Raw genomic sequence first — 21,280 nt, forward strand, 5'->3', positions numbered from 1 at the left:
ACTTATCTATTCACCGTTTTGTCTGTTTTCTCCAATAAATATTCTACGTATGCAAAGACATTTTCTTGTTCAGCTTTTATCCTTAGAGCTTGAATTAGTACCCAGCATTTGTTACGGACAGATAACTATTTGTTGATAAATACCTGCTGAATGAACAAATGAACTGAATTGAACTAATTTCCATCTGTATTCATTACAGCTGGGACTGAGGACCAGGAGACCATTTCCGACCTGCTCAGAAAAGAATTAGGGGCTTCCTGGGAGGGGGGAGAAGGAAAGGGGAAAGGACGGGCCTGGTACCTGTCCCCCGCCCTCGGGGAAAAGCAGCGTGTCTTCCAGCACCACGTGGAAACCGCTCAGCACTTCCTTCTTGCCGTTGCTTCCTTCGGTCTGCAGCTCCGCGGGACTGCAGGAGACCACGGTGGTGGTGAACTGGGTAAAGAGGGATGCGAGAGTAAGCCCCGACCCCAACCCTCAGCGCACCGGGACTGAATCCAGCTCGGTGCCCCCTCCACGCGGCGCCCTCTTCCCCTCACCGCCGCACCCGCTCGGAGCATCAGGTTTCCCGCCCGCCGGCCGCACCTCCCTGGCGTAGCTGTCCCGCTGACACTGGAACGCCATCGCTGCTGTCTCCCAGTACGCCGGTAACATTGCACACAGAAACGCCTGGCGCCGGACGGAGAGCGAAGCGGGACAATCTTCATTCCGGGCGCGTCTCTGCGCAGAAGCAAAAGGGCTAAGAACGGCGTGTAGTTTGGACAAATTTATTGAAAACGCGAAGTGCAGGCGCTCGGGGTTGCTGAGGAACTATTTTAAGACTTTGAAGAAAACCAGAAGACAAGACAGAACAAAACTGCGGCCTGAACTTGTCATAGCACTTTGTTTGGCCCCGTTGGACCCCAGGGATGTACGTAATTCGGCCCCGCGGAAGTCTGCCTGATAGAAGTGGTGATGGTACTGGCTTGGATAGACAGCAACGCCGCCCAATGGAAATGTAATGCAAGCCACACGTTAATTTTTCTTTAAAACTCTTTTTTTTTTAATTAAATTAATTATTTATTTGGTTGCACTCGGTCTTAGTTGCGGCAGGCGGGCTCCTTAGCTGTGGCATGCGAACTCTTAGTTGCAGCATGCGTGTGGGATCTAGTTCCCTGACAAGGGATAGAACCCGGCCCCCTGCATTGGGAGTACTGGGATCTTATCCACTGCGCCACCAGCGAAGTCCCAATGTTTTTATTTAAATCACCATATCCAAAATATTATTTCATCATGTAATGTGTATTTTAAAATAAGTGAGTATTTTGCCCCCCGTACAAGATTTTCGAAACCTGTTATGTATTTTACACTTACAGCACCTCTCAGTTCGGACTAGCAACATTTCAAGTACTCAGTAATCACGCGTGACCGTTGCTACGGGATTGGACAGTGCAAATAAAGAGGTTAACAGAAGTTAACAAGTTTAACTGCAATCGGTGCCTTAAAACGTTAAATGGATTAAAAGTTAAGATTAACTTTCTGCTCTTTTAAATCAAGTAATAAAAAGCTTGAAGTTCCCAGATGTTTCAGAATATAGGGTTTTTCTGATTTTAGGCAGTAATGCAGACCATACCCATGTGTTACGTAATGTGTTCCATTTGGAACTCTGGAGCAACTCCGTATTGATATTTATGCTGTGAAATAAATACGCTAAATGGAATAAACAAAGACTATAAATAGCCTCACATCATTTTAGGTCATGTTTTGCTGCCGGATGAGTTTTGGTGTTAACTTTTTTTTTTAGGTCAGTTTTTAGAAATTTTCGGTTTTCAGAATTGTAGGCAAGGGGACATATGCTATAGAAGTTCAAGTCCCAGCTTTGCCACTTATTGTGACCTGTTTGAGCACCTATTAAGAGAAGACTTAATTATTTTACAAGGTTGATGTGAAGTTCAAAAATTTTAATGAGATGATATTAAAATACTTAGTAAATTGTAAAGCACGATACAAATACAGATTTGCATTATGTTATTTTTTAAGTTTAAGAACTAATGTCAATATCAAAATGGGCAAAAGACATGGACAGAGCACATTAAAAGAAATATTAATCACTAATAAACAATGAGCCATCTCATAATTTAAAGCAAATTAAACCAGGGAATTCCCTGGCGGTCCAGTGGTTAGGATTCTGTACTCTCATTGCTGAGGGCCCGGGTTCAATCCCTGGTTGGGGAACTGAGATCCTTCAAGTCCCGCGTCGTGGCCAGAAAGAAAAATAACGAAGCAAATTAAACCAAGTATAATTTTATCTTGGCAAATATCTAAAAGGTTTTGGAGAATGGAGCACTCTTGGTGGAAGTGAAAATTGGTATGATTTCATCTAAAAGCAACTTGGCAACAGCTTTCAAAATGTTTATCTGCTCTTTGACCTAGCAATTCTACTTCTAGAAATTTACCCTATAGGAATTCCCTGGTGGTCCAGTGGTTAGGACTTGGTGCTTCCACTGCCAGGGCCCAGGTTCAATCCCTGGTTGGGGAACTAAGATACTGCAAGCCACGTGGTGTGGCCGGGAAAAAAAAAAAGAAATTTACCCTACAGATATTCTTGCCAAACATGTAAGGATCTACTTTTTTTTTTTTTTTTTTTTTTTTGTGGTACGCGGGCCTCTTACTGTTGTGGCCTCTCCCGTTGCGGAGCACAGGCTCCTGACGCGCAGGCTCAGCAGCCATGGCTCACCGGCCCAGCCGCTCCACGGCATGTGGGATCTTCCTGGACCAGGGCACGAACCCGTGTCCCCTACATCGGCAGGCGGACTCTCAACCACTGCACCACCAGGGAAGCCCAAGGATCTACTTTTTAAACTGTTCCTTGCAGCCTTGTTTGAAAACTGAAAAAGACTAACAACTTAAATATCCCTTGATAAGGAACCAGTTAAATTATGGAAAATATATTCAACTGAATACCATGTAGCCATAAAGAAGAGTCAGATCTATGTATACTGATTTAGAAAGAGCTCCAATATATACTAAGTGAAAAAAAGCAGGGTACAAGATGTATATTAATAGTATGATTCCCATTGTGTACACACAGACGCATTGCATTTGCCTATATGTGTTAAATTTTAATATATTGATATATTGTACTGTATATAAATAGTACATGATATTGTATATGTTCCAGATATGTTGTATGTTTTATATATAACTATATAATTATATATTAATTATAGGTATTATGAAATTTATAACAGGTATAAATATAGATATAAAGATCTAGACATAAATATATAAATTTATTGAAGAAATTGTTAACAGTGGTTACAGCTATTGAGGGAGTGCAAATTCTACTTTAAATTTTAGACCCTTCTATACTATTTAATTTTTTAAACTATGTCCCTATATTACTGAAATAAACTTTAGATTTTAATTTTTTTTAACAAATCTCAGTACTTTACCATGAATTCAAGGGCAAAGCCTGAGTGTTGCATTTTGTTTAAGTCACAGTTTAAGTACACACTGGGCCCTCAGAAAATGTTTATGGATGAATGGGGTAGCGGATGAATAGAGTAGTAAACAGACATAGGCATTAACTAATGTAACAATTAGCTTTAAAAGTGTAAAGATAGGGCTTCCCTGGTGGCGCAGTGGTTGAGAGTCCGCCTGCCGATGCAGGGGATGCGGGTTCGTGCCCCGGTCCGGGAGGATCCCACATGCCGCGGAGCGGCTGGGCCCGTGAGCCATGGCCGCTGAGCCTGCGCGTCTGGAGCCTGTGCTCCGCAACGGGAGAGGCCACAACAGTGAGAGGCCCGCGTACTGAAAAACAAACAAAAAAACAAAACAAAACAAAAAGTGTAAAGATATTTAAAGGAATGCTCTCCTAGTGCCAATAAATGGCCTAACTGCTTTTTAAGTGCAAAAAAAAAAAAAACATGTAAAGATATTTGTGGAGTATGCAGGAAGCTAAGGTGGGTTTCTGGCTGGTTCTAGAGGTGGCAGTATTAGCTATACAGTGAAAGGCTGGTTTCTGCTCTGAAGATCTGGGCATGGGAAAGTTCCCCAGCTTGGTTACAAGTCTGCTCTCAATATCTTTCTTCTTCCAATCTCGACAGTAAGGGCCAGGATCTCTGACACCCACCTCTCCACTGAAGAGGAGCTATAGACAGGAAGAGGCTTGCCTCTAGGAGGAAGAAGTACAAATAGGAAAGAGACACAGAACAGTTCCTACAGATTTATTATAATCTATATGCTGCTTCTATGGCTTTTGCTCTTACACATACACACACACAGAGGCTCAAATACTCCAGAAAGCCCTGATGAGTGGCCCAAACACAAAGATTACAGCCAATTGGTAGGGAGTCAGAAGCCCCACCTGTCTACTCCTCTCCTATCCTGTCATCTGACGCAGCAGCCATAGTCAAGTGCCTAGGAAATAGAAATAAAGCAGGAAGGAGGACCCTTAATAAAGAGCTTCTAGGTAAGTTCGGAGATCCCAGAGGACCCTGGCGCACAGCCAAAGAGCTGAGAAAGACCCAGGACCTAGCTTGTTAGAGTGACTGGAAGATAGCCACAGCTTCCTCCCCAGCTCTGCTGTCACAGAAAGTTAATTACTTGTTGCATCCGCACTGTCAGAATCATCCTGGGGGGAAAAAAAAGACAAAAGCCCCTGTAGAGTCTGCGAAGAGTGGACATTTATGTTCACAAATGCTGCTCACTCCCTCCAGCTCTCCAGGTTTTCTTTGGTAATTTTCTGAATCACACAACTTCTTGGGAGCCTAACACGGAAGGATTTAAATTTTGTATGATAAAATAAGACACTTGTATTCAGTAAACAGCACTGTGCCATGCATCATTTAATGCCAGAATTACAGCGAATGCTACTGGTCCTTACAGCTATAAAGATAGTCAACAGGGCCAGGTCTGCCCTAGATTGGAGAAGCAGAAGGGGAGATGGAAGGGACAAGGGTCTTACTGGGGTTTTCTAGAGCATGGAGAAGAACATTTGACCTCCTGTGTCAAATTCAGATTTGGCTAACATGCACTGAGAACCACTATGTGCTAGAGACTGGGACAGGAGCTTTCTAGTATCTTATTTTTAAGGGCTAAAAGGAAAGGGAAAGGTTAAGGAGCAGGCTTTACTTACATCCAGGTCGTCCATTGCAGGGGGAGGCCTCTTGGTCCTGACCTTCTCCAAAAGCTGGTGGGAAGAGAAAAGTAGTCACGAGAGAGAAGAGGGGCAAATGAAGAGCAACCTGCATATTGACAGACCACAGGAAAATGGTCCCAGGCAAACAACTGCCCCAGCTTTAAAGCCCCTAATACATCACTGGAATGAACTGAAGAAAAGTAAATTGATACACCCCTTTTTAAAAAATTTTATTTTATATTGTAGTACAGTTGGTTAACAATGTTGTGTTCGTTTCAGGTGTACAGCAAAGTGATTCAGTTATACCTATTCTTTTTCAAGTTCTTTTCCCATTTAGGTTATTACAGAATATTGAGCAGAGTTCCCTGTGCTATACGGTAGGTCCTTGTTGGTTATCTATTTTAATTATAGCAGTGTGTATATGAAATTGACCCCCTTTTTAAAAGGAAATTTAGACACACACACCTCCTTACTAATCCGGGTTACTATTAGTGTTTTTGCAACTTGAATAAACAGCTGAAATTCAGAAACCAAATATCGTATAGCACGGTGCAATTTATTGGGGATTGGTGATTTATTTTGTGATGTGAATTTTTATACTGCGTAGTTTGAGCTTCCCATGAAGCTATCTGGCTCAGGAAAAACACACACACATACACAAAGAAAACAGAAGAGAGAACAAGAATTACAGAAAAGTAGGAAAAGCTTTTGCCAAACTCTTTCGGAACACAGGCTCTACTCTAAACAGTGAATGAATCTATGTATACAATTTCACTAGCAATATTCACTTCTCTCATCCCTACTAAATAAACATTGCGCAAAACATAAAGACTATCAAACCATCGAGCAACCTGCCTGGGGAGATCATATCCCTCTGCCTAGCCCTGACGACAATCCTCCAGAGCAATGTGTGCAGAGAGTCACAGAGAATGATTGAGATAGGCAGAAAACAGCATTACCTCTGCGTAATGGTCCACCTGAGCCAGCTCCACTTCTTCATCCCCTTCCCAGTCTCTCCAGTTATCAAAATCCACAGACAACCACACTGGCTGCAGGAGGAAAGCACAGAGAGTCACAGGCCAGGAAGGCAGCAGCAGAAGCGCATAGATGAGTGTGGGTATGTGTGTGGGAGCATGCTTGGGGAAAAGAGGGTCAATGGGGATATCATCTTCCCAACAGCACCCCTTTAGTTAACCCCCCTCCAGGCTGCCACGTCATCAGCAGCAGCAAAGATTTACCAAGAACTTACTAAGTGCCAAGCACAATGCCAGGCATTGTAGGGGATGGAAAAGCATAGAAACTCTGCCCTCCAGGAGCCAGCTGACTAGAAAGATAACACATCTAGAAAGATAACTGTATCATAAAGCATCCTAGGAGTCAACCAAGCAGCATTCCCTGGAATCAGGGACAACCTTTTGAGGCCCATATTCCAAGTTCCCACATGTAGACAGGGAAAGAAGTTATTTACTCGATCATTTAACAGGTATTTATTGAACACATACTGTGGTTGGCACTGGGATTTTTAAAATGTTCACTACACAGTCTCAGCCATCAAGAAGCAAGTAGGGGGGCTTCCCTGGTGGAGCAGTGGTTGAGAGTCCGCCTGCCGATGCAGGGGACATGGGTTCGTGCCCCGGTCCGGGAAGATCCCACATGCCGCGGAGCGGCTGGGCCCGTGAGCCATGGCCGCTGAGCCTGCGCGTCCGGAGCCTGTGCTCCGCAATGGGAGAGGCCACAACAGAGAGAGGCATGCGTACCGCAAAAAAAAAAAAAAAAAAAAAAAAAAAAAGAAGCAAGTAGGGGACTTCCCTGGTGGTGCAGTGGTTAAGAATCCGCCTGCCAGTGCAGGGGACACGGGTTCGAGCCCTGGTCCGGGAAGATCCCACATGCCACAGAGCAGCTAAGCCCGAGTGCCACAACTACTGAAGCCCGTGCGCCTAGAGCCTGTGCTCTGCAACAAGAGAAGCCACTGCGATGAGAAGCCTGCGCACCGCAACAAAGAACCGCTCGCCACAACTAGAGAAAGCCCGCGCGCAGCAATGAAGACCCAATGCAGCCAAAATAAATAAATAAATTTATTTTAAAAAAAAGAAGCAAGTAGGGAAGGGAAATGTAAATAAATTATTATAATACAGTGTGGAAAGTGTGACAGTGGGTTCTGTAGGGGATATTATAGGAAGCCAGCCTTCTTGGAGTAGCAGGGCCTTGAAGGATAAGCAGGGGTTAGGTGGGCAAAGGTAGTGGTGATGGAGACTTTCCAGGAAGAAGGCATAGCTTGAGCAAAGGTATTGAGGTGCATAATAGCCTGGCGTGTGGAAGACAGCTGCAAGCAGTATGCTGTGGCTGGAATGTGACATTTGAGGCAGAGAGTAAAGAGGTGTGAGGCTGCAGAAGGAAAGAACAGCCAAGTCATCAGCTTATACGCCATGCTATGGTGCTTAGACTCTAACCCAAATGGCAGAAGCTACAAGTTCAAATGCCTGAGACTGTCAGGGAGATAACGAAAAGGAGTGAAGTCAAGTGGAATGCATGCCCCTTTTCAAGCTCCAACTCTAGGCATTTGGGAATTTAGACCAGCGTGGCCAGAGTCTCCAGTTTCCAAGAGAAGCTGAGAATCTGGATTTTTAGGTGAAATCTCTACATTTTTAAAAAAATTTTTGTTTATGTATTTATTCATTTTTACCATCTAGATCTTTTATTTTCTTTATAGCTATCATGCCATGAATTCATAGGGAATGGGTTCCAACAGTTCAGGCTCCTTTCCATTGGTTCTCATGAAGTGTGCTTCTCTGGGTGGAGCAGGCTGGTGCTTCAGCTGAACCCAAGTACCCTTCTCTTTGGCTTCCTTCTTTTTCTGCTCATTTTCCTTCACACATTTCAGGAAACTATCTCTGCTCTCAGAGTGCTTAATATGCTAAATATGCACATTAATTCTCTCGGCAAGAATCTTGCCCTTAACTTGTTTGTTTACACTGATGCCAACAGCATGCTGGGTAATGCTGTAAACTTGCAATTTTGCCATGGTAACACTTGTGGGGCATTCCTTTTTGAACAGAGCCCATTCGCTTGATATCTACAATACCACCTTTCTTGTAGATTCGCATGGAAGGAACAACTCCATGTTTTTTAAAAGGCCTAGAGAACATATAGTGGGTGGCCTCCTCTTTCCCTTTGTGTTGGTCATTTTGGTGAGTTACTGGAAAATGGCGGTTCCGGCTGAAAGGTGAAATCTCCACATTTAAAATAATTAATTAATTAATTAATTAATTAATGGCTGTCTTGGGTCTTTGTTGCTGCGCGCAGGCTTTCTCTAGTTGCGGCAAGCAGGGGCTACTCTTTGTTGCGGTGCGCGGGCTCTAGGCTTCAGTAGTTGTGGCATGTGGGCTCTGTAGTTGTGGCTCACGGTCTCTAGAGCGCAGGCTCAGTAGTCGTGGCGCACAGGCTCAGTTGCTCCACAGCAAGTGGGATCTTCCAGGACCAGGGCTCCAACCCATGTCCCCTGCATTGGCAGGTGGATTCTTAACCACTGAGCCATCAGGGATGTCTGAAATCTCCACATTTTTAAATGTCAGTAGCCCATCAAAATAATTTTTAACACTTTGAAGACTGCTAAAACAAATTTGAGAGGCAGATCCAGCCAGCATGCAGCCAATTTTCAACTTTTAGGGGAAAAGAAGCCACTGGAGGGTCTTAAGAGGAAAAGTGACAGGGTCAAATGTGTGTTTTAAACAGACCACGCTGCGAGGAATGCAGAGGATGGATTGAGGGTGGTGCTGAAAATATGCAACAAACCTCACCCAGTAATGGATAAGGCCTGAATTAGGAAGAGATTAAATCATGGATTCTATTTAAGAGGTCAAATAGGCAGGACCTGGTGAGTAACTGAATGTTGGTGGGAAAGGAGCCAAGGGCAAGTCCCAGACCTAACTTGTCAACCTGGGTACACAGATAGAGAGCACAGGAGAAAAAGCGGCCACTTCCCGCACACCCACCTTGATATCCTCCTTAGTGAGTCGGGGCCAGGCCACCTTCTCCTTCCATTTCCTCACAAAGCAAGTAATGGAGCGGCCAGAGCGCTTATCTTGCGAGTCCTGCCAGATAGAGAGCATCATTCTTAGGGTCTGAGGTTTAGAATGAATCTCCATTTCCCAAGCAACCTTCCCATCCAGCCCTTACTGCCCCACCCCACCCTTACCTTGCAGTTCACCTTGGCATAGAACTCAATCTCATTATAAAACTCCACTCCATCGGCATTCTTGCAGCTGAGGAGACAATGCAGCTAAGGAGACGAGGAGGCTGAGTGTGGAGTGTGGGGGCATTAGGAGAAGGGAAACGTTCCCAAGAAGCCAGGCCCTGGCAGCAGTGGAGGGGGAGGGGATTACCTGAACACAATGCAGTGGTCTTCGATGAGCACGTGGACATCGGTGCTGTCCTCAACACAAAACTCCATGAACACATACTTGGGCCTGTCGTACCACAGGGTCCGAGCATGCTGCCTGAAGAGGAGTTGAGGTGGGGCTTCATAGGGGTGCGAGAGGGAAGACTGAGGGCATTTGGGAAAGGTTGGGGAAAATACAGGGACGTTTTATGCTACAGCACGGTCAAAGCGAAGCTAAATAAGACAGAAGGGGGTGGAAGGCGAGTGACGAGACTGGGGTGTGCGGTGAAGATGAACCTGAGGAGAACCGAATGTGCGAGAGTAGAGAGGTAGGGAGTTATGGAGAACATTCAGGTCACACTTCCCCTCAGCACCCCAAGGATACAGAGACCTGGGGTCCGGGGTTCCCATGGGACCTCGCAGAACCTGGAGCGCCCAGAAAACGTGGGGAAAGGAATCTCTAGTGAAAGAGGCGGCCAGAAGCACTTACCGTGCCATGGCGGCTCCCGCTGCCCCAAGGCGTTTGGAATCCGAGGCAGGGGCCGCTATCTTTAGATCCTGGGGACGCCCCCAGCAGCTGCCTCTCCTTACATGGTTGGGGAAAGGGTTTAGAAGAAGTGGGAACGTGGCCTAAGCCAAGGGATCCGCACTCCAAAGAGACTCTGGGAGAGCATAGTCCCTGCAGCCCTTCACGTCTTGGGGTCTCCAGAAATACACACGTTAGGAATAGACGACCCGCCCGCCGGGATTAGAGGTCGATACACATGGAAGGGCTTGTCCCGACTTCATTCGCCTGTTTCTCCAATGCTTAGCACACTCAGTGTCCGACACACAGCAGGCGCTCAAAAAAAAAAAAACTACTGGCCAGAATTAAGTCCCGAGGGAAGGCCGGCCCTGGATGACGTCTGAACTAGGTGACGTCTGGGCCCCGCCCATCCGCTCCTCCGGGTTTCCCAGCCAGCGCGGCGTTGCCATGGCAGCAGGGGGGGAGTGGCTGACGTCCGGCGGCGTTTCCTGAAACATGGCGGCTCTCGAAGCGGCTGCTGAACCGGTAACGGGGGTAGCGGCCGTTGGACCAAAGGCGAAGGACGAAGAGGAGGAGGAAGAGGAGTCGCTTCCGCCGTGCGAGGCAGTGCGCTGGGCGCCGGTGGGGGCGGTGGCAGAGGCCGGGCCCGGGGCGGCGGCGTTCTCGGAAGAGGCGGCGGTCGAGGAGCCCGGAGCGGCCCCGGGCTCCCCACCGGACTCGCCGGGCCGGACGCTGCGGCGGCTGCGGGCCGAGCGGCGGCGGCTGGACTCGGCGCTGCTCGCGCTGTCCTCGCATTTCGCGCAAGTGCAGTTCCGCCTGCGGCAGGTGGTGCGCGGGGCGCCGGCGGAGCAGCAGCGCCTCCTGAGCGAGCTCGAAGACTTTGCTTTCCGCGGCTGCCCTCACGTCCTGGGTTACGGGAGCCCAGAGGACCCCGCCAGCGATGATGGCGACGGGATGCCGGGGGACCGGCCACGGTTGCGGGGCGAGGACCAGGTGAACAGCTGGGGCCGCGCCCCGAGGGATATGGGAATAGAGGGGTAGGTGGGCGGCGATGCTAACGCGGACGGAGGTAGCACTGGTGAGAAGCCGGCTCGTCTAGGTGGCTATGCGTGTCCCAGAAGAGACCAGACAGGTGTTCGGGACCTGCTGAAAGGCAAGAGGACAGAGAGGCCTGGGAAGCTGACGGTGAGAGGTGTTCACCAAAGGTGTGGGAAGAGATGCAGGTGTGATGAGGTGAGAGGCAGAAGAGGTATGAGCGAGGAGAGTGTTCAGAGGGCAACAGAGCAGCCAACTGAAACAGTGCTGCTCCCGCTCACCTTGCCGTCGCCTCAAGAACCTAAGCCCTCAGCATATTTGCTGTTAGAGTTCTCCGAGCCTGGAGATTGAGAAAATTGCTTAGAGAAGAGCAAGTGAATTGAAAGCCGTGGAAATTTAGATGTACTCCCTGTCCGTGCTTTCCTAGAATCTAGAGAATGTCTTTAATCTTCAGACTCTTGTCTGGGTGAGAGCTTTGGTGAACAGCAAGGTCTCTTAGTAATTGTAAGAAACACAAGTCCTAATTATGTGAATTTCCTAATGCTGGTATTTTAAAACTCCTTCCCCATCCTACTTAATAACCAGGTATTCTAAAGGAAGCCCCTTTGGTAACTGTGACAAGATTCATTCAGCCAGTCGACACTGAATGCTGAGAATTTGTATGACAGCCCCAGGGGACGTTTCCTTACAGTCTTTGAACCTCTGGAAGTGCACAATTGTAGATGGCTTGTTGGAAGAGACTCGCTGTTTTTTCTCCACCTTCTTATTTAGGTTACAACCCATATGTGGCTTTCTTCCCGCTTAAATTGATTTTAACCAAGAAGACTTATCAGTAGCAGAAACTGACTTGCTTATTTTAATCTGAAATGTCTCCAGTGCAGTCCTGTGTTTACTGTTCCACCCTTCTTTCCGTATACCCACAGCTCCTTGCACAAGTCCTCAAATTGCCAGACTGTTTTTTTTTTTTTTTTTTTTGCGGTACGCGGGCCTCTCACCGTTGTGGCCTCTCCAGTTGCGGAGCACAGGCTCCGGACGCGCAGGCTCAGCAGCCATGGCTCACGGGCCCAGCCGCTCCGCGGCATGTGGGATCTTCCCGGACCGGGGTACGAACCCACGTCCCCTGCATCGGCAGGCGGACTCTCAACCACTGCGCCACCAGGGAAGCCCAAATTGCCAGACTTTTAAGGAACAGGTAGGATAGAAAAAATTTCTGTGGTCAGGCCCTGTTCAGGAGTGAGGAGCACCAAAGGTTTGTTGTGGATGTGGTGCTCTTTTGGTTGTCCGTTTTTACTTTTAGAAACAGTGTACAACTTAAAAAAAAAAACAAAACTGTAGCGCTCGAAACACCTAATAAGCAGCTGTAATCTTGTGTGCATATATTGACACATGAACAGGTGGTGCCAAAGTGGGGACATGTTAGAACCAAACAATTTACTACTTATCAGTTCCAGTTTTTTGTTTTTTTAACCAGTATTTTCTCTCGCTTCATACTGGAAATTATTTCTGTTATTTCCTGCCTTGCACCAGAGCTTATTGTTCTCACCTAGTAAACATGTTTGCCCACACTCCAGCAAATCGCATACTCAGTAATTACCATGGCAGGTAACAGCGTTCAGCAGACACAGTCATGAAAATGGAATCAGGATCTATGGCTGGTTTCTTTCTTCTTTGGCTTCATAATGTTGGGATGGGATACAATGAAAACAAAAACTAAGTTTCCCTAGTCCTTTCCCTTTGGGCTGGTTAGACAGCTTTTTCCGAAAGAGTTCATTATTTGGAATGTGGCCTTCTGAACCTGATTGCATTCAGTAACATACAGCAAATGTGTACTGAGAGCTTACCCTGTGCCAGACACAGTGCTAGGCCCTGGGCGTAGTCAGGGCCTTTGCCCTTAAGGAGTTCATAGACTTGGGGAGACAGAATCCTAAACAAATCATTATAATGTGACATGAGCTAGAGTAGAAGTGTGTACAAAATACAGAGGAAGTGATTGGTTCTGCCTGGGGAAATCGAGGAAACCTCTTAAAGAATAGCTAGGCCACTAAGTTGGGGAGAAGAACAGGGTTCTAAGAAAAAACCACGACACTGGGAAAGCTTTGGAGAGGCAGCTTTTTTTTTCCCCTGAGAAAAGGCTTGCTTTCATATTGAGCAAAGCTAAAGCAAGGGGATTGCTTTTTAAATAGCTAAACAAACAGTTAATTTGTTGTTTTTCATTTGTTTTCTCTCATACCTTACTTCTGGAGGCCTTGGTAAGTACCATTTTAAGATTATAGACATCTAGTTTAAAATGCAGCCTTACACCTGTAAATGATTTGCTAGTTTTGCTTTGTTTTGTTTTTGATACTCAAAAAAGGCAAGGAAGAACCAGTTTTTGAGAATACATTGGCAAGGCTTTACCTCTCCGAAGGGTTTTTCATCATTTAAATGTAGAAACTACCGGGTGGCCAACAGTGAGAAAAGGCGTCACTGGTCAGGGAACCTTATCGAACTTTTTTTTTTTTTTTTAAACCTAATTACCTTCTCACCCCTATTACTTGGCTTTGAATTTTTTTCACTGCCCCAGGTACCTGTGTTTGTTTGATTTTGCAATATATTGGAGGTGCTTTGGACCTTAAGAAAACTGGTATGAGTTATAAAGCCTCTCTGTACACCCTTACCTCCAGATTCTCTCGCAAAATTTGGCTGTAGCAAGTATTCAGGACTTGTTCTGTGGTAATTGGCTCTGGAGGATGGCATGTTTAATTCCAGGGAGGCTGTCTTGGCTGAGATAAATTGTGTCAATCTTAACTAGACCTGAGGGGGTGGGAAGCAATCTTAATGAAAGGCTCCATTGTACTTATATCCTATTTCCAATGAAGGACAAATACTTTCTTAAAGAAAACACACATTTAATAATTGCCCCGATGAAATAATTCTTCTCATTTTTTAACGTGTCCCATGAATTCTGTATTTCATTCAGGTTACTTGGAAACATTTTATATTTTACTAGTCATTATTGGCTTAAGAGAATTCATAATGTGCCCTGACTTTTTCTTTTCCTGTGAAATCAACCCAAATCTTTTCCCATCTTAGAGTGAGCAGGAGAAACGGGAACATCTGGAAACCCAAAGGGAGAAGCAGAAGGAACTGATACTGCAGCTCAAAACGCAGCTCGATGACCTGGAGACGTTTGCCTATCAGGAAGGCAGTTACGACTCCCTGCCACAGTCCGTGGTCTTGGAAAGGCAGCGGGTGAGCAGATCCAGAGGTGCCTCCTCCACTGCCTCGGGTTACCTTGTCCCTTCCAGCGTTCACAGGACAGCCTTGTCCAGCTTGCTCACCCTCAGCCTCACTGCTGGCCCATATCAAAGGGAAATTTTGCTGCTACCTGGGACCAGTCTTTATTCACATGTGGAAACACACATGCCAAAGTTTTCTAATGTGATGATAGAGCTCTTTTTTGTTTTTTTGGTGGCTATTATTATTAATAATAGTAGTAATAAATAATAATAACAGCAATAATTTCTTTCATTTGATCATTGAAACCGTTCTACTTGGGCACTTCATATGATGTAAACTAGTTTTCTCCCCCAGCACCAGTCAATAAATATTCCAGGAATCCTGACTTTAATGCTGTATTTATTAAAGCAACACCTGGGCAGACAGGTAAATCTGTTAGTCAAAACACAGTCTCCGTTACATGTTTGTCTCTCTGGAGCTGTGATGTGGCTGTTTTTCTGGCAGGGCTGGAGTTATACATTATCTGGTTTTCAAATTGTTCCTCATACTGTCACTAGGATATTTTGGTTGTAACACGCCTGGATGTTTCATAGAGCTTTTCCTTTAGTTGCCTAGAGTAGTAAGGCAAGAAGGGATGAGAAGGACTAGGAACTAAGGGAAATCAGTATTTATTCTCTTGGAGGCCATGGGGGAAGCTAACTGTGGGGCTTTTGGGATCATCAGCCACTTTGGATCATTTACACTGTTGTTCTCTTGAGTGAAATTTACCTGGCCTGGTAGAAAATTTGCAGTGAGAGGAGCCATTTCTGTCAGAGAGGAACCAGGGGTCCTTGTTTCTATAAGAGAAGTAAAAGGCCTGTGCCCTCACCTTGATCAGCAGTTGCACCATTTTTCTCACAAATTTGATTTCCATTTAAGGGTAGAAGGGAGGCACACTACTAAAGATTCTCCTTCTTCCTAACCCTCTCCCTGAAAATTCCAAAGGGTGTGCTCATGGCTTGTAGTCTTGATAGGTGATCATCGATGAGTTAATAAAGAAACTGGACATGAATCTGAACGAGGACCTCAGTTCACTGTCCACTGAGGAGCTTCGGCAGCGTGTGGATGTAGCTGTAGCTCAGATCGTCAACCCAGCCCGAGTGAAAGAACAGCTGGTTGAGCAGCTGAAAACTCAGATCCGAGACCTCGAGATGTTCATCAGCTTCATCCAAGGTCAGAGGAGGGATGGAAAGAGAAGGGTGGCTGGATGTCATCATAATTATATGTATTCTGAGTACTAACACCTAAAGGTGCCAGTCCTTGATGTATATGTAAGAGGTTTGATCACTCGGTAAGGGAGCCAGCATGGTGGAGTAGAAAGGACATGGATTTTAAAACCAGAGAGTTAAAATCTCAGCCCTGCCCCTTACTGGCTTCGTGTCCTTCGTAGACTAATGAGGTTAGGCAGGTTCCTAACCTCTTCAGTCCCGCTCTCCTCCTCCATAAAATGATGATTCATGCTTCCTTCACTCAGCAGTTATTTATTGAGCCAGCTAGTATGTGCCAGTCACTGTTCCACACGATGAAATACTATTTGTAAAAGTCTTGTCACGTGGTAGGCACTAGTAAATAGTATTTTGCCTTTAAAAATCTGCCAAAAAGAGGCTAAATAAATGTCTCCTCTTTGTAACCTCTGATTGCAGATGAAGTAGGAAGCCCATTACAGACAGGTAGTGGACACTGTGAGTGCAAGGCCAGTGGGAAGACAGGAAACGGCTCCTGCAGAACTGGCAGCAGCAGACCACCTCCAGGAAACAGCAAAAGTAAGTACAGCTTCCAGAATGCGCAAATCTATAGAGACAGAAAGTAGATTAGGGGTTGCCTAGGCTGGGGGATCGGGGAGAAGTAGGGAGTAGGAAATGCCAACGGTACACGGTTTCTTTGGGGGATGATGGTTGCCCAGCTCTGTGAATGTACTAAACCCACTGAATTACACACTTTTAATGGGTAAGTTGAGTGTTATGTGAATCATATCTCAAAATAATTATTACTAACCAAAAAAAGTAAGCCCAGCGACATCCTAGGTGGCTCTTGGCTTCACGTGGGACCCATACTGTGGCTCAGAAGCAAGACTGGATCTCAGTTGGTGACTTGCTGACTGTCCCTCTGACCACTGTGGCCTCTCACTGATGAGTCGTTGTGTTTTCTACGCAGCGAAGGCAGAAGACATGAAGAGCGTTCGCGAGACAGGGCTGCACCTGATGCGGCGAGTGCTGGCGGTGCTCCAGATCTTCGCCGTTAGCCAGTTCGGTTGCGCCACGGGCCAGATCCCGCGGACCCTGTGGCAGAGGGACCAGGCTGACAGGGACTACTCTCCCTTATTGAAGAGGCTGGAGGTGTCAGTAGACAGGGTGAAGCAGCTGGCCTTGAGGCACCAGGCGCACGACCATTTCAGCAGCTCCGCCAGCCTCCAGGACCTCTCTCTGGGAGGCAAGGATGAGCTGACCGTGGCTGTGCGGAAGGAGCTGACTGTGGCCGTGAGGGACCTGCTGGCCCATGGACTGTACGCCTCTTCACCGGGGATGAGCCTCGTCATGGCCCCCATCGCCTGTCTGCTGCCGGCCTTCTCCTCGGCCCCCGAGGCCATGCACCCCTGGGAGCTCTTTGTAAAGTACTACCACGCTAAGAACGGCCGTGCTTACGTGGAATCCCCTGCCCGGAAGCTCTCACAGTCCTTCGCCCTGCCTGTCATGGGAGGCAGTGTGGTGACGCCCAAGCAGAGCCTGCTGACAGCCATCCACGTGGTGCTGACAGAGCACGACCCGTTTAAGCGCAGTGCAGACTCGGAGCTGAAGGCCTTGGTGTGCATGGCGCTGAATGAGCAGCGTCTCGTGTCCTGGGTGAACCTCATCTGCAAGTCGGGGTCGCTCATCGAGCCCCACTACCAGCCCTGGAGCTACATGGCACACACGGGCTTTGAGAGTGCCCTCAACCTGCTTAGCCGCCTTAGCAGCCTCAAGTTCAGCCTCCCTGTAGACCTGGCTGTGCGCCAGCTCAAGAACATCAAAGATGCCTTTTGATGAGAATGCCCTGGCCCCAGACCAGCATCTTGCTCAGTAAGGATAGATGGTTAGTCTTCTAGGATAAGAGCAAGAATTAGGAGGAGGGGCTAAAGACATTTTCCCTAGCCAGATGATGCAAAGTCTCTCTCCCCCATCAACTTAGCATCTCAGAAAGATATGCTGGAGACCCTCTTGTTAAAAGGTTCTGCCCTGGCGTGTAACCACGGTGTACATGTGAGCACATATACTTGAGCCTGTTGAAAAGAAGTCGGTCATGGCACACACTCTTCACGCCATGTCTGATTTGTAGAAAATCCAGGTTGCTGTAACCATTCTCTTCACAGTGGTGAGGGACAGCATGAGTGAGTTGCGAGCCACCTTCCTTCACTTGAAGCAGGTTTGAGAGAGTCCTAGGTCAGAATTCAAATTCCTTTTGTGAATACTGATGCCTCTTTCTTCCTGACCCCAAGGTCAGGGGAGGCCGTGTGCGTTCCATAGCTGCCTCTAAAACCAGGAGTGGGAATATCTGAGAACAGCATTTCTAAGGGTGTTTACCACAGTTGATTTTTTTTTTTTTTTTTTTTAATTTGGCTGCGCCGAGCAGCTTGCGGGATCTTAGTTCCCCGACCAGGGATTGAACCCCAGGCCCACAGCAGTGAAAGCGCCAAGTCTTAGCCACTGGACCGCCAGGGAATTCCCCACAGTTGATTTTAATATGAGCCCTTTTTCGTGTAGAGGTAAGAACTGAAATCTGTCCCTGACCACGTGGTCCTTTCCTCACAGCCCAGATGATGGTCTTTCGGTTTTGGAGCTGGTTTACCAGGACAGCCACCATCTGGTACCATGTCCTCTGGCGAGTAACCTTTCCTCTGCGCACCTCCCAGCTTCTCAGAAGGAGACGTGTCCAAGGTGTGTTCCACGTGTCCTGGAGGCTGGATGGTGGAGGAGGTCTGACCACGTGATCATACTACAGCGTGGGTAGGAACTGTGGCAGATCACTGGTGACAAAGAAGGGGCTTGGCATTTCCTTGTAGAACTGACTCTAGACTGGTCCTATTGGGTCTCCTTTAGCCTTTTTAGTTCATATTTGCCATTCAGCTTGCATCCTGCTCTGGGACTGCCCAAAAATGAGCAAAGTATATCACCTTCTGGAAAGCCAAATGGGTTCCCAACACTACTGACTTACCATCGTTTCATGTATTTAATTGCCAGCTGCGCTTCGGGTCTGCACTGTTATGTAGTGCATTTTAACTTAATGTTTGCAGTAAGATATTATTTAAGATCTATTATTGATCATTCATTAGAATTAGTCCTCCTTCACGTGAAACAGGATAAGTGTAAAATGTTGTGAAAAATGGTATCTGTGGTTGCTAATAAAATCATAGTATTTTGTGTAGCTTCTCTGCAAACACCTTAGAGACTGTTGGCTTTGGTTTATAAGTCTGAGCATTGTCAGCGTATCTGATCCAGATCAGTATTTCCTTGAGCAATGCCTGGCTCCTGGCATTTCTGCCTCTTCTCTGTCCCCTGCACTGGATCAACTCAGCTTTGGTGGTGTTTCCCCCACTATCCCCCTTGAACAAATTCATGAGAAAGTGTCGTTGGCATTATCATCCCATCTTGCCCAGACCTACAGTCCTATCCCCACAGCAGATCTCACCACACATGCCACTTTAGGAATTGGTGCTTTTAAATTCACTTGTCTGGATACCATTTAGGGTGGGTGATAAGTGCTATAGTCATATGGCATAGCCCTGGATCACCCCAGTATGTTTCCGTTCCTCACAAAAACTGGTATTAAGGCTTTTATGCTAACATGATGAGAAGCATTTTATGTGTGTGCCATCCTAATTTAATTCTCACTACATGTAAGGCAGGACAATATTATCTGCATTTTATAGCTGAGGAAACTGAACTGCAGAGGTTAAATATTTTGTCCACGTTTACATGTTGGAAGAGCTGAGATTTGAACCCAAGTTGCCTGAATCCAAATCCTATGGTCTTTATACTGTTAATTTACCTCATTGTATCATGCTGCTTCTAGATATTTTGTTCCTCTCTCTCCTTTATCCACCCCCTCACTTCACCATCACTTTGTGGATGAACAGGTATTTTCCACATGCCTGCCAGAAATTTCAGCTGCCAAAGGACAAGGCTGCAGGGAGATGGGCAGATAGCCATTGCTCTGCCAAGTTCTTCATGAAACTTAAAGACATGTAGAGACAGAGACAAGCCTGCCAGCAGGCCAGCAGTCACGTAGCTGCTAGTCACTGATAACATCTGTATTATAACTGAGGACAGAGGTCTGTGCTTGGCTTGGAGTGAGGCAGACAGGAGGAAGGAGGAGAGGAGGGACTGTCAGCTGAGGTCTAAGGCTATGCAAGAACAGAATGAAAGAGAGCCATGGATATGTATCCAATGAAAGTGCAGGGTCCATTGTATGATCTGCAAGGCATCGTTAAAGATTTCCAAGATGCTCTGCCTTCATTCATTCACTATTGAGCACCCACCAACTGCTTGGGCCAGGCTAGGTGCTCAGAACTTATCTCTCCCTGCCTTCAAGGAACACAAGGTTTAGCAAAGGAGGTAGCAAGCCAATTGGAGATTTGAGTAGCTTGTTAAAACACAAATTGCTGGGACTTCCCTGGTGGTGCAGTGGTTAAGAATCCGCCTGCCAATGCAGGGGACACAGGTTTAATCCCTGGTCTGGAAAGATCCCACATGCCGCGGAGCAACTAAGCCCGTGTGCCACAACTAGTGAGCGTGCATGGCACGACTACTGAAGCCTGTGCTCCTAGAGCCTGTGTTCTGCAACAAGAGAAGCCACCACAATGAGAAGCCAGAGCACCACAATGAAGAGTAGCCCCCCCCACACCGCGCGCAGCAAGGAAGACCCAATGCAGCCAAAAATAAATAAATAATTAAAACAAACAAACAAAAACAACCACAAATTGCTTGGTTCCGTCCCCAGCCCAGAGTTTTTTATTCAGTAGCTCTGAGAATTTGCATTTCTAACAAGTTCCCACGCTTGTTATGCTGATGCTGCTGGTCTGGGGACCACACTTTGACAACCACTGATCCAAACCAACTGAAATATGTTCTATAGTAAAATTAAGTATGGATTGGATTGCTGAGGGAGCATATAGAAGGAAGAGATGAATTCTGCCTGGGAGAATTCTAGAGTGGCCTTGAAGGATGGATAGGATTTTGCCCAGCTACAGTGGAGGAGAAGAATAACGAAACATGGAACAGCTTGCGTGAAGACCCTGGCGCTCAGGAGGGGTCGGATCTTTGAGTAGTTGAGCTGGCTGGAACCCAGGTGGTATGTGAAGGGTGTGGAGGAGACAGGAACTTATACTGCAAGGAAGATAGGAAGGGAGTGAGAGTTCAAACTTTGGTACAGAGAGCCAGCGAAGGATTTCAGGCAGGTAAGTGGCGGACTTAAGAGTTGTGTTTAGAGAACTTTCTAAAAATAAGATCTATAGCTCATGGCTCCACACCAGACCTGAACTGGAATCTCTTCAGTTGGCAATGCATATTTAATAAGCATCCCAAGCAATTTTTGACCCACCCCAAGTTTTGAGGAGGGACTGGAGAAAACAAAGAACTGAAGCTGGATCAGTTAGGGAGCAGGTGTAAAAGGATAGAAAAGATTTAAAAGACGTGAGGCAAAATTCACAGGATTTAGTTACTAATTTGATTTGGAGAGTTTTAGTATGTGATAAGAGTTCAAGGCAAGGATAAGATTTCAGGGTTTGGTTTCTGTTTTCCAAGAGAGAAACAGCAAAAGACACAAAAGCAGATAAGGAGGCTGAAAGAAGACCATGGAGGTGGAAATGGACAGGGTCGTGTGGTGTAGTGGCAAGAGCGGCTTGGGAACGGGGGAACCTTGATCTGCGCCACCAACTCCGTGACTTTGCTGCTCTAGAACTTTCCTCTCATCTTTGAGAGGACAGAGTAGA

General features: G+C 46.6%; 3 protein-coding genes and 1 pseudogene across 8 annotated transcripts in view; 1 reads left to right on the plus strand and 3 right to left on the minus strand.

Moving 5' to 3' along the window:
• Positions 1-2,623, minus strand: part of AARSD1 (alanyl-tRNA synthetase domain containing 1) — a 17,747-nt gene extending 15,124 nt beyond the window's left edge. For 2 of the 4 annotated variants that reach the window (XR_002642585.3, XR_002642586.3), the window contains exons 1-2: positions 583-2,623; positions 301-432 (exon numbers count right to left, since the gene is read on the minus strand). Coding sequence is in view for 2 of the 4 variants with exons in the window: in XM_089900016.1 (XP_089756142.1) it covers positions 301-432; positions 583-651 (201 nt within the window). In the remaining 2 variants the exon portion in view is untranslated. The remainder of the gene's footprint in view (positions 1-300; positions 433-582) is intronic. The other 2 variants (XM_089900016.1, XM_022557880.2) reach the window with 2 other exon arrangements.
• Positions 611-12,001, minus strand: PTGES3L (prostaglandin E synthase 3 like). 2 transcript variants are annotated; one of them, XM_089900034.1, is made up of 8 exons: positions 9,988-12,001; positions 9,502-9,615; positions 9,315-9,381; positions 9,112-9,210; positions 6,079-6,168; positions 5,117-5,170; positions 4,585-4,612; positions 611-717 (listed from the first exon to the last, which is right to left on the minus strand). In XM_089900034.1, exons 1-8 carry the CDS (start codon positions 9,993-9,995, stop codon positions 701-703), a joined length of 477 nt encoding a protein of 158 aa, XP_089756160.1. In that variant the 5' UTR covers positions 9,996-12,001; the 3' UTR covers positions 611-700. The 2 variants fall into 2 exon arrangements, with proteins under 2 accessions (XP_089756160.1, XP_089756159.1); XM_089900033.1 differs by lacking the exons at positions 611-717; positions 4,585-4,612 and having other exon boundaries at positions 4,620-5,170.
• LOC111166306 (large ribosomal subunit protein eL21 pseudogene) lies at positions 6,916-8,303 on the minus strand (annotated as a pseudogene).
• Positions 10,489-18,219, plus strand: RUNDC1 (RUN domain containing 1). 2 transcript variants are annotated; one of them, XM_022557878.3, is made up of 6 exons: positions 10,489-11,016; positions 14,131-14,289; positions 15,291-15,489; positions 15,960-16,079; positions 16,471-17,372; positions 18,102-18,213. In XM_022557878.3, the coding sequence occupies exons 1-5, from the start codon at positions 10,519-10,521 to the stop codon at positions 17,334-17,336; spliced, it is 1,842 nt and encodes a 613-aa protein (XP_022413586.1). In that variant the 5' UTR covers positions 10,489-10,518; the 3' UTR covers positions 17,337-17,372; positions 18,102-18,213. The 2 variants fall into 2 exon arrangements, with proteins under 2 accessions (XP_022413586.1, XP_022413583.1); XM_022557875.3 differs by having other exon boundaries at positions 16,471-18,219.
• Positions 18,220-21,280: the final 3,061 nt, after the last annotated feature.

Source organism: Delphinapterus leucas, chromosome 19 (genome assembly GCF_059928025.1).
Source record: "Delphinapterus leucas isolate spDelLeu-1000000601 "Yukka" chromosome 19, BTC_Dleu_Yukka2, whole genome shotgun sequence".
NCBI lineage: Eukaryota > Metazoa > Chordata > Mammalia > Artiodactyla > Monodontidae > Delphinapterus > Delphinapterus leucas.